The sequence below is a fragment of the Chrysoperla carnea genome, chromosome 2, assembly GCF_905475395.1.
Source record: "Chrysoperla carnea chromosome 2, inChrCarn1.1, whole genome shotgun sequence".
In the NCBI taxonomy this organism is placed as follows: domain Eukaryota; kingdom Metazoa; phylum Arthropoda; class Insecta; order Neuroptera; family Chrysopidae; genus Chrysoperla; species Chrysoperla carnea.
In genome coordinates, this window is record NC_058338.1 from 65,619,341 (window position 1) to 65,631,278 (window position 11,938).

At 28.1% G+C, this 11,938-nt stretch overlaps 2 protein-coding genes across 2 annotated transcripts in view; one reads left to right on the forward strand and one right to left on the reverse strand.

Annotated features, from left to right (window-relative positions):
* LOC123292846 overlaps positions 1-11,419 on the reverse strand; it is a 69,249-nt gene extending 57,830 nt beyond the window's left edge. Inside the window, exons 1-2 of the mRNA XM_044873558.1 lie at positions 11,319-11,419; positions 11,144-11,251 (exon numbers count right to left, since the gene is read on the reverse strand). Of these exons, the coding sequence (XP_044729493.1) occupies positions 11,144-11,251; positions 11,319-11,366 (156 nt within the window). The 5' untranslated portion in view covers positions 11,367-11,419. The remainder of the gene's footprint in view (positions 1-11,143; positions 11,252-11,318) is intronic.
* On the forward strand, positions 8,143-10,655 carry LOC123291726. Its single transcript, XM_044872118.1, has 2 exons — positions 8,143-8,225; positions 10,168-10,655. The coding sequence occupies exons 1-2, from the start codon at positions 8,214-8,216 to the stop codon at positions 10,492-10,494; spliced, it is 339 nt and encodes a 112-aa protein (XP_044728053.1). The 5' UTR covers positions 8,143-8,213; the 3' UTR covers positions 10,495-10,655.
* Positions 11,420-11,938: the final 519 nt, after the last annotated feature.

Below are 11,938 nucleotides of genomic sequence, written 5' to 3' on the forward strand. Positions count from 1 at the left end.
AACCTAAAATCTCAGAAATCTAGCTCATTTAACAACTAGAAAAATATTTTCAGATACATATCCAGAAATTATTATCAGTCTGCAAATAATGAAAGCATTTTACCACCCTATATAATTTTTACCCATAACATAATTCCAACAGTTAATAATATTGACATCTAGGTGAGTAAATCAACAAGCTAAACAACATGAATGTTTTGTAATTGTTGCATAAAATTGTTGTTTAGAATTTATTATATTTCATAATCATAATATAGTGACTAATAACAATCATAATAACTGCAGATATTGTTGGCTTACCTGGTTATTATTTACTTATGAAAATGTTACAAATCAATGTCTGTAAACCCTTTGACGCCAATCAACTATTTAGTAAGTGGTTGCCGCTGAAATAGAGCAGAGGAGCGAAAATTCATATTATTCAGGATAATCGTAAATGAGATGATTATAAACAAGTGAAAACAAACAACTGGCTGAGTTAATTGTTGAAATACCATGTATAGACAGTGTTGATTACTCTGTCACATTACACATACATACATGTCACACACATGTAAATGATATACCCATATAATACTACAATTTACGCGTAATATGCGCTCTCACGTAAACAGTGATGTTTACGAAAAAATGTCTCAAACAAAAGTTGATTATTTTTTAATAGGGAACATTTTTTACATTTAAACTTTTGTTCTATCTCTAACGGCTTACAAGATGGGTCCTACGGGCCCAAGACCCAATTGGCCTATGTTGCTCATTTACAAACTCACCTCACTTTTTACGTCCTCAGGACCCTATAAAAATTTCAGCTTGATATCTCTTTTTTTGAGTAATCGTGATGATAGATGGACAGATGACAGACAACAGACGACAGAGAGACGGACAGACAGACAACCAGAAATGTACTACTTAGATGATTTTATGAACACCTATACCAAAATTTCGTTCATAGCATCAATATTTTTAAGCGTTGCCAACTTGGGACTAAACTTAGTATACCTTGGTATATTTCATATACATGGTATACAAATATTATCACAGCAAACAATAGGTAATAGAAATCAAACCAAATTAAAACCAAACAAGAGAAAACAAACAATTGGCTGAATTAATTGTTGAAATACCATGTATGGAGAGTGTTGATGAAGCAATCATTTGTTTTTTACGTCATGTAAGTAAAGAAAGTTAGCCACTCTTAGATAGCCACACACATAACCGATATTACCATATAAAACATACTACATAATTTGCACCTCATTTTCGCTCCCACGGATAAACAGTGATGTTTACGAAGAATTATTTCAAACGAAAGTTTTATATTTTTTTATAAGAAAAATGTTTTACACTTAAACTATCATTCTATCTCTAACGATTTGCAAGATGGGTCCCACGGACCAAAGATCCAATCACCCTATTTTGCTTCTTTACGAACTCGATCCACTTTTTATGTCCTGAGCACGGTATAAAAATTTCAGCTTGATATCTTTTCTCGTTTTTTAGTATCGTGTTGGCAGACAGCCAGACGGGTAGAAAACCGAAAATAGGCTGTTTGAATGATTTTATGTACAATTTATGTTTCAGCAAAGAATTTCAAAAAAAATTTTAGCTCAGAAAATTGTAGATCAGATAATTAAATATTAAAAATTTCTCAATACTTTTTTTTCCTAAGAACCACCGTTCTGAGATATTGTACAATGTTTTCACAAATAGGGCATGAATATAAGAGCATATGTTTTTATGGACTTCACTAACTGCGTTAAAGATAAGTTTGAATGATTGATTGATCATACTTTATGTATTTGCATCGTCATACATTAGCTTTATAAATATTTTCTCATTTTATGTAGCAACAATGTTAAAAATTAGCATAATATATTGTTATATTTAATAAACTCTCACATTAAAAAAAAATGGTATTGTTATGCATGAAGGTTAAAACAATGTAGGTATCTCTGTACTAAAATCAGTATGCCTAAATATAAATAATAAAATAGACGATTATTGTTTAAAAATTTGAATGACAATTTTCAATTGAATCTCACTTATACTTAAGAGTGTATTTCGATTAATAAAATTTATTAAAACTCATGCTGTAATTAAGTGTAAAAACATATTTAAAATAAATCATAATTTTGAGATATTTAAACGCAGTCTTTTGGGGCTCTCTGTTGATAACGCATAAGTACGTGATCTGTCAATTGGTGATAGTTCAATGTATAATTTACACTTTAAAAAATGAATTTACAACACAGAATTTACACTCATTATTATTAAGTTTTCTAAAAAGAAGCCGTGGAATAATATAACTCAATGTAATACCATATAAAATGTAAGTAATTAATACCATACAGCATGTCAACAAATTTGACAAGCTAGTACTATGATGTCACGTCCGTATAAAAATATGAATTTCCGTTTTTGAAATTTTTAAATGCCCTCACTGAATTTGTACTTTTATTAATTAATTTTAAGTAATTAAAAAGATATTAGTTACTAGAATAATGGTTTAGTTGAAATGTCAATAAAGTTACGAAAGAAAAATATTTGAACCAAATTTAAATTTCATGAATATTCCCTATTGTTTACCGGTCAAAAATTTGTCAAATATAAAAAGTACCTAAAACTTTTAATCCTTTACCACAAATTCTATCGATAGGTCAAAACTACATAATCAATTTGCGGAATATAATTTTTTTTAAATTTCATCAAAATTCAATTAATTGAGTTTAAGTAAAACCCATTCTATCATAAACAAAAATGATTTTAGGTATTACATAAAATAATTGTTAAAATAGGAGGATAAATGAAATTGTAGACACTTGATTCCATAATGGTTTTGAGCATCGATTCAACCTACTGTGTGCACTCATCTCATTTCGAGTACAAGAAAGTGAAATTAAACATTAATTAAAGAGAATTGGATCCAAGAAGTCCGGGTTCGAGTCCTGGTTCGAGTGTATTTTTTTCAATTCTCTTTAATTAAGATTACTAGACAAGATATTTGTCAATATTTAGTTTACGCCTGTTACATCATATTATAGCATATTACATCAAAAATAATCGAATAGACCATGATGTAAATATCGTATGCATAATTATAAGTAAACAACAACAATAAGTAATGAAATTAAACAATTTACTGAGTTAATTGTTGAAATATCCTGTATAGACAATGTTGAATATCAGTGCTTGAATCATTTTTAATAAATTAAAGAAGTTTTAAAAACAAGCATATTTTTGGCGGCTTTCCAGCCTCCATTTATTCTAGTTTTAAAAGTATTTTTAGTAAACTTTTTTCATGCTTTTTGAAAATCTTCCAGTAAATTGATAAGTAAAGCTACCCACAAATTTTCAACTCTATCTTTTATAATTTTGGAGAAAACGGATACCTAATTTGCTACCTTACGGGAAAACAGTGATATTTATGAAAAATTGTTTATTTTCATAAAAAGAGCATTTTTTACATTTAAAGTTTTGTTCTATCTCTAACGGTTTACAAGATGGATTCTAAGGATCCAATAACCAATTGACCTATGCTACTCATTTAGGAGCCCAAACTCACTTTTTACGCCCTGAGCACGCTACAAGAGCCCTTTCAGCTCGCTATCTCTTTTTGTTTTCGAGTAGACGCATGGGCGGAAGGACAGACAAAGGCAAATTGACTTATTAGGTGATTTGATGCACACCTATACTCATATTCTTCATCAATATTTGTAAGCGTTACAAACTTGGAACTCAAATTAATATACCTTAATATAAGTTTCATATATACAGGGTATAAAAATTACACAAAACCGCAGAAGGACAATTATTTTAAAATTATGTAATTACTTTGCATATAAACTTTCAAAAATCCAAGCAGCCAAATAATTCAAGCTATAAACATCAATTGTTCGGACATTTTGTTCAATTTCCATAAACAATTTTTCATTTTGCCATCTGTTAAAGAAAAGGGGTTTGATTGATTATTTGAAAATCTAAAAAAAACTGTAATAAAGACTTATAAAAAACAGGATTTTTAGAGAATGGGTGTTTTGCGATTATCTTCATGTTGAGTCCATTTAAGATAGGTATTCGTATAGATACGGTTTTATGAAAATATTCCAATCTTTTGCTTCTACAAGAAAACAGAGATTCACTCCTCCCTTAATTATTATCTTTTACTTACTACCATTTAGGTACAATATATTTATATACGGAATGGGTCAAACAATAATTATATTTAAGTACTTATTATTATGAAATAATTCATTTTAAATACTTGAATAATTAACAAATTCTTTTTACAATTATTACACATACTTTATGATTGAATAGCGTTGAAAAATCTTACGTTAAAAATTCACGACAACATAAAATAAATGAGCTAACATTAACTTTATGGAAAAGCACATATGATCAAATATAGTAGCGATAAATTTATGGACTATTAAAAATAATGGTGCTCGAATAACAATATCTTATGTCACTCAAAAATAAGAATATATAATAATTACCTATTTTATTTTCAACATATTTAATTTGGTTTTTAAAGCCTGAACGTGTCAATCTTTTATATAAAATAATATTATATTATACTTTGTATAGGTCACTTTGGGAAACAATTAAAATTTTTTCTGTTTAGTTCAATAAAAGCCTGTACTTCGAACTTTTTACTTCAATTGTATTGCTCATTTACGGAATCAAACTCACTATTTAAGGCGTAAGTAGTACTTATAAAAATTTTAGCTTGATATCTAATTTCGTTTTTGAGTTATCGTGTTTACGGACAGACGGGCATGCGGACAAACAGGTGGAAATGGACTAATTAAGTGTTTGAAAACTAAAAGGGATAAATTAGAAAAATAAACTTTCAAAATAAACTTTAAACTTTAAAACCCAAAAATCCGACTGTGTTAAATAAAAACTGAAAATAAAAAAATCCAGTAGCGATTATTAAAGTCGCTATGTAAGCTCCTGGGCGTTTTTCTTTTCAATTTGTATTTATCAATCGCATTTTTTTACTTTTAAAATTAATTTTTTTTAATTGCCACTTATTTAAATCCTTAGAAATAAATTATACAAAATAAGGTGCGTGAAAAATCAGACAGAGGATATTCACGATAGCTTTCTTATACCAATTAATAGATACGTATTATTATTATTGTTTATGTGAGAAAAAAATACATTGCCTTTAACATTTAGTTTACAATTTTCTTTAAAAATTCAAAAATTACAAAAAAACTTGTTAAAACTTTTAAATTAATGTAGATACCTTTAAAAATATTTCATAACTTTTCTCATGAATTAAAGGTCATTTAAAAAAATCTGTATTCTTTCATTATTAATTTCAAACTTGTATTCGTTGACTGTATTTACGGATCGAATACAGTCAGTGAATACAAGCGAGGATCTCCAAAATGATAATGTTTTCTTATATCTTTTGGGTGAACTATTTTTAAAATCTAAATTTAAATTACCAATATGATTCGAAGCGCCTCAAGCTTTTAAAAATAGTCATGTATGAGTGACTCATGGAAATAATTATTTTCTACTTATTAGAATAATAAAAGTTTGTCCTTTAAAATGTATTTTTTATTTAATACAAAAAAAGCATGTATATCAAATATGGTGGAAGCGATGGAAAAATCAGATCAGGCTTACCATTCAAATGCATTGTCACCCAAACTAAACGTGTATACAAATTTTTATCTCAATCAGTTACATATAATCAGCTTTAAAATTGAGTACGGCTCAGTAACAACGAATAAAGTCGTCTTTAAACGTTTGGCTACTGTTTATGAAAATTCTTAGCTCTCGCTATTAAAATATCCATATTCTTATTTCGCTACATTTTAGCTCGACTACTTAAATAATCGCTCTCTTATGTGATTCATTGAATAATAATAACTTTATTGAAAATCTTCTTTACTTGTTAAGAAATAATTAATTAATACAAAATACCTAATTACTTTCATTTTTTCAATCAAAAATTATTATTTACGCAAAGTAAAAACAATGAAAAATTGAATTGAATTCTTGTAAAAAATAAATTTCATAGATTTGTGGACATATTTAATATTTATGTGTTATGAATAATAATTATCGTGTTTTTCAAATAAAAAAATGGTGTAATTTTCTGTTAGGTTGTTGTAATCATAGTATTTTACAACAATAAAACACACAATTGAGTTAAGTGTAGAGCATAAACCATTCTACCTAACAATCAGTACCTGATCCTGATGGATTTGTTGGCAAAAGAAACAAATCAGACTAAGAGAAAATAAAGTGCTCTTTGTTAGAACTTAGGAAAATTAGACGAAATTTAAGAGTAATATTTTTCGATATATTTCATTGTTTTTGAAATATTGATGCCTAAAAATTTAGGAAAAATCATTTATACAAGAAATAACACACAAAGCATGCAATTACATCACTTTAATGGAAGTGTTTTATGGAAAACAAGTGTCACTTGCTGTAATTTTCTATTTAGAAAAATATTTGTCATGTTTTTAACTAATGAATATTAGTTTCCAAATTAATCTTAAGAAAATTCATAATGCTACATAATAAAACATAGGGATATTAAAATGTTGATCTGCTTATAAAAGGCATTAATAAGAATGCATATTCACGATTTAAAGATTATTCAAAGGTTTTTAAGGTCAAAATCAGACTTTAAATACATTAGAAAAAATAAATATCTTTATATCTTTTACTCACATAATTATGTAAAAAATTTTCCAAATTGTCATAAATCTAGTGTTTTTTTCCGTAGAGGCTCCTGAATCATAAAGAAGGGTAAGGAAATAATACGTTGTAAAATTTTAAGGGTAAAAAATATATTCTTATTTATTTCTGGTGCTTCCACTATCATTTTCCTTGTAAACTGTTTCATCAAGTCCTGAAACACTATGAAATAAGACTTTTCAACAGGTTGATCAGATTTTCATCAAACAACACCATATACACAGTTAAATAATTGAGTCAAACTTCTCTTAAGAGTACCTATAACTATCTCGAATTTTCGATATTATTGTAATCACGAATGATGTTAGTAGCCGAAAAAAATGAACACTTGATATAGTCTTGCAGTGACTAAAGTCTCCTGAGGTGTATATTATTAATCTATGTTACTGCAACGTTTTTTAAAAGAGACAAATATCTTCGAAAAAGCGGCGGACCTAGAATGATGTAAATAGTTTCCCGAACTAGGCGCCGTGTTACGAAATAATTCATATGAAAAAACATAAGGGAGATTGCCCATATTGCAATTATTGAACGTATTACAAACTTATAATGGAAGAGCCAAGCCAAAAACAATTTGTTGAATTTGCTAAAGCTGATCATTTGAGGATTGGTTATAGTAATTGTGTACACACACATACTGCGGTCAGTCAAGCGAACGATAGAACAGGGGTCAGATATATGTTATCGAAACGGTTATGATTTACGTGGTACTTAAATGAATTTACTAAAACTGAACTTTTTATACCGATTGCATATTGCTTATAAATAACAGTAATGACTGTCAGTCAGTTAAGTGTTAGAACAGGGCTGGTCAGTCAGCCCTTATGTATGTACAATAAATAAATAAGATACAGTTTTAGTTACACAGTTTATAGTTACACAGTTTATATATTGCTTATAAACAACAGTTATAAAAATCATAAATGAATCTGATGTATTTATTGTTCATAAATAAGGGCTGACTGACCAGCCCTGTTCTAAAAACTAACTGACTGACATTCATAACTGTTATTTACATATAATATACAATCTGTATAACAATTTTCAGCTTTAGTAAATTCATTTAAGTACTACGTAAAACTGCACCGTTTCGATAGCATATATCTGACCCCTGTTCTATCGCTTGCTTGACTGACCGCACGATGTGTGTGTACACAACTACTTTAACCAATCCTTAAATGATCAGCTTTAGTAAATTCAACGAATTTTTTTTGGCCTGGCTCTTAATCGATTAAATATCCTGTTTGATTTTTACCTACAGACCAAAATCACATATTCATATATGGGATTCTTTTACATTGTATACGCATTTTAATAGAATTTCTTACAATATTTCTCCCACATAATGTACAAATAACATATAAATATGTTCGAAATATTTAAATTATTTACATATTTTTTGCATTCGAGTAAACTATTATAAAGTGACCGACCTATTGTTTATTATTTCTACAAGCATAATTTAACAATTTATTAAAACAAAAATGAAATTAATTGTAAGTGAATTGAATGTAATTAGTTGCTTCTTAATTTGTGGAAATTTATTATTTTCAAAAACGTTCAAATATTCAGGAGTTAGTGAAAAATGTGAAAGAAAAAAGTTTTAAAATTAACTTCGAAAAACGCAGTTTTTTCAATGGGGATCTCCACCAAATTGTTGAAATCAGTCCCTATTGTTTTTCAATCTGACGTTGAGAATTTTTCGATTAATAAAAGTGTTTTTATGCAAATTTTTTTAATTGAAACAAAACTATAAAACTTATGTTATTTGCCATCATGATATTGACTTTATTGATAAAATAATTTTAACCCTTTTGTGTTTAAACAGGATTTCGAGCATAAGGGCGCTCGAATGATGAAGCGTAGAGTGTGAGTAATGTGCAATCAATTTGCTACAAAACCGTTCCGACAGATTATTTGTGTCGGCTTGTGTGTATTTTTCGGTTTGTTTTTTCATTTCATCATAGATAAATCTATGTCGAGACAACGATTCAAAATTGTGCTAATATGTGCAATTTTTCATCCATGTATTATATTCTATGGGAATATTAGCGGTAGCCAGTCTACGCCGTTACATCACAGACAATAGATTGCCTGAAACCCAATATTCGCTACATTCTTGTCGATATAAAAAGTGTTCGAAAATTAGACTATACTTCAAAATGCTCAAAATAATGTTCAAATAATTATTTTAAAAGTATTTTCGTTATACCCTATCCTTATTGCAAATTTTATAATAACAAATTATCGTAATCTTGGTCGAAAAATTCTCAAAATTAAATATTAGATATAGTTTAATATAACTTTCGTTAATGATAGATTAAATCGAGAAACTGATTTTAAGGACTTTTACACAGTAAATCTACTTTTTAGGCTTATTAGATGTTTAGGCTTATTAGGCTTATTAGAAAAAAAAATCATTTGACATCCGTATTCGTAAATACGGTTATAGTTTTAAAGGATAAAACAATATACTTTGATGGTGGAAGCGTCGGGAATAATATAAAATATTATACAGTAGAGTCTCGATTATCGGGGCTACATAAAAAAAAGTGTGTTCCGATTACCGAATTTGTTCTGATTACTGGGATTGTATGGAATCGAGAAAAATACTTAAAACGAAAAAAGTTAGTCCCAAACGCAAATATCTTATACAAACATTAGAAGAACACTTTAAATTAGAAAGTTGTTCTTTATAAAAACGAAAACCTTTTTTTATTTTTTCAATTTTTTGTAAACTGAATAGTTTAGACAGCAATTGATAGCAAAAATCTAGCTTTTTGTTTGTTTCTTCATTCAATTTGAACAAAAACTTTAAAGGAGAACATATCACTTTTATTGGAAAATTTTTTTCGAAGAGTATCTAGATTCCGCAGTAATAATTACACGAAATAACAATTTTGATAAGAAACAATAATTTTGGGAAAAGCTTTTCAGTTCATTTTTGCCTAAACTGTACGGTTTGCGGAAAAATGTTTGGAATAAAAATTGTTACTTTTTTAATCAATAACAATTTTCTATCTATTCATTTATCTATTTATTAATAGTTATGGAGCAGACTGACCTTTTCATTGAACCTGAAAACCTAGGTTAAGTTTAATATCTACGTAAGATATGCGCTTGAACACTCAACATTTTTGGATGGAAGCATTTTTATCGATACAACTTATTTTTTGTGTTTCAAGCATGTGTCAACTTAAATAAAACATTCTGTATAGCAAACAATTTCATTTTTGAGTGGTTGGTAGAGAGCGTTGTGGAAAGTGCAAGTCGACGAAAAGTGTTGAATGTTTCGAGTGTTCCGATTATCGAGACTCTATTGTATTTTGATATTTACAATTTTACAACTTCGTAATTCCTTCCGCTACCACAAAAAAAGCTTTTTAAAAAAATTACATAAAGAAGCAAGTTTTGCATATTTCAATTTTTTTTTTCCAGATTATTTTTGCTGTCTTTGCTCTGGTAGCAACAAATTCGAATGCTGGTAACATTGTAAAACGTGGAATATATAATTTGGCTCCAGCTGTTCCTTTATCTGCAGCAGTACATTATGCCGCTCCAGCCCCAGCAATTGTACCAGCTGTGGTTCCAGCTCCAGTTAGCTACGCTTCAATTACAAAAGTCGCGTATCCTAGTTATCCTATATATAAAAGTTATTACGCACCAGCACCGCTTGTAACAAAAGTTGTATACCCACAACCCGTTATACACGCGGCCCCAATTATCAAATATAGACAACCTTTATTACACTATCATTATCATTAATATTGTAGTGAAATAGTTCAAAGAAAATGTCTCATAACAGTAAACATTTTTTCAGCAGGTTATGCCAATAATTTTTTTAATTAGTAGTGGTTTCTAGAACTATAAGAAATAAAACGAGATACATAAAAACTAGCTAAAACTGAAAGTATCATCATCTTTACAAACAGGGTTTTATTGAATGAAAAATAATTAAAATAAACAAAATATGTATTCATTTAGTTCACACAATTAATTCTATCTAAACGCACGCAAAGCCTTGTGTTGCGAATAAACAAAAGGGTAGTGGTTTCATAGACTTTTATTTAATAAGAATCAGGTACAATGCTCGAGACTCATTTTATTTTATTTATCTCGCTATTGAAATAAAAAGTATTTGGCAAATTGTACGAAAAAATTTTACATTTATAAGACATTTATTATAATATTTTATTCAGTATTATTGAATACTTTATTCAAAATATTTAAGTGTACCACTATTATAGCACAATGACATCTATACACGAACATTTAAACTATTACCAAAGACTCCCACCAGTAAACAAATATTAATATACCTAATTTTATTTTTATTTTTTATTTACTTGTAGAAAATTGTAAAAAACTCATTGAAATAAAAATTTACAATAAATAAAATTTTGTTTTTACTTACAATAAATTTTTTATCATTTGTTTCAAAGTTATGTTGGTCTTTTGTTTCTAAACTTGAATAATAGTTTCTAATCAACTTTTCGCATATTTCAATTTCTCGATCTGTTTCCTAGAAACAATTTATCTAATTAACTAATATTAATATATAACTGAAGCTTTTGTTAATTAGCTATTACTTGTAATATTTTTGCTAAGTGTTGTAATTTTTCTTGTTCCAGTGCCATTTTTCTTTACTTTTGTTTGTATTCATGTTTCTATAGCAATATACCTAAATAGGTTTTTCTTCAGCATACATTAAGATCTGAATAAGATTAGGTTAATAATTACCTATTTATCACAGTTTACAAGTTTTTAACATGTAACAATTCTAAATGACTTTTATGCGTATATTAAAATCGATTTGTTTCGAAAACTGTAAGCTAGGTTTTCGTAAACATATATTTCAAACAATAGCTGTCTGTTTATAAGGGAAATCAGATATTAAATTCATCATCTTATTAGACACATTACAATTGAATAATTTGTTTGTTTTGAATAATTTCTGTCGACCTCGGCTTATTTTCTTCCGCTGTAAACAATTGAAATATGGAGAAATTAAAGGGGTTCAGAGGGAAGAGGGGCAAGTGGCAATCCAATAATCATACATTTTTTTAAAACAATAGTTCATCCTCAATATGTTTCATTCTAGCGATGCTTATTATGTGTATATTTTAACTTTTTATCTAGAAAATATTCTACATTTCTTGATAAAAGGAAGAAATATCCATCCTCCAGTAGATTATGTAATATAATGGTA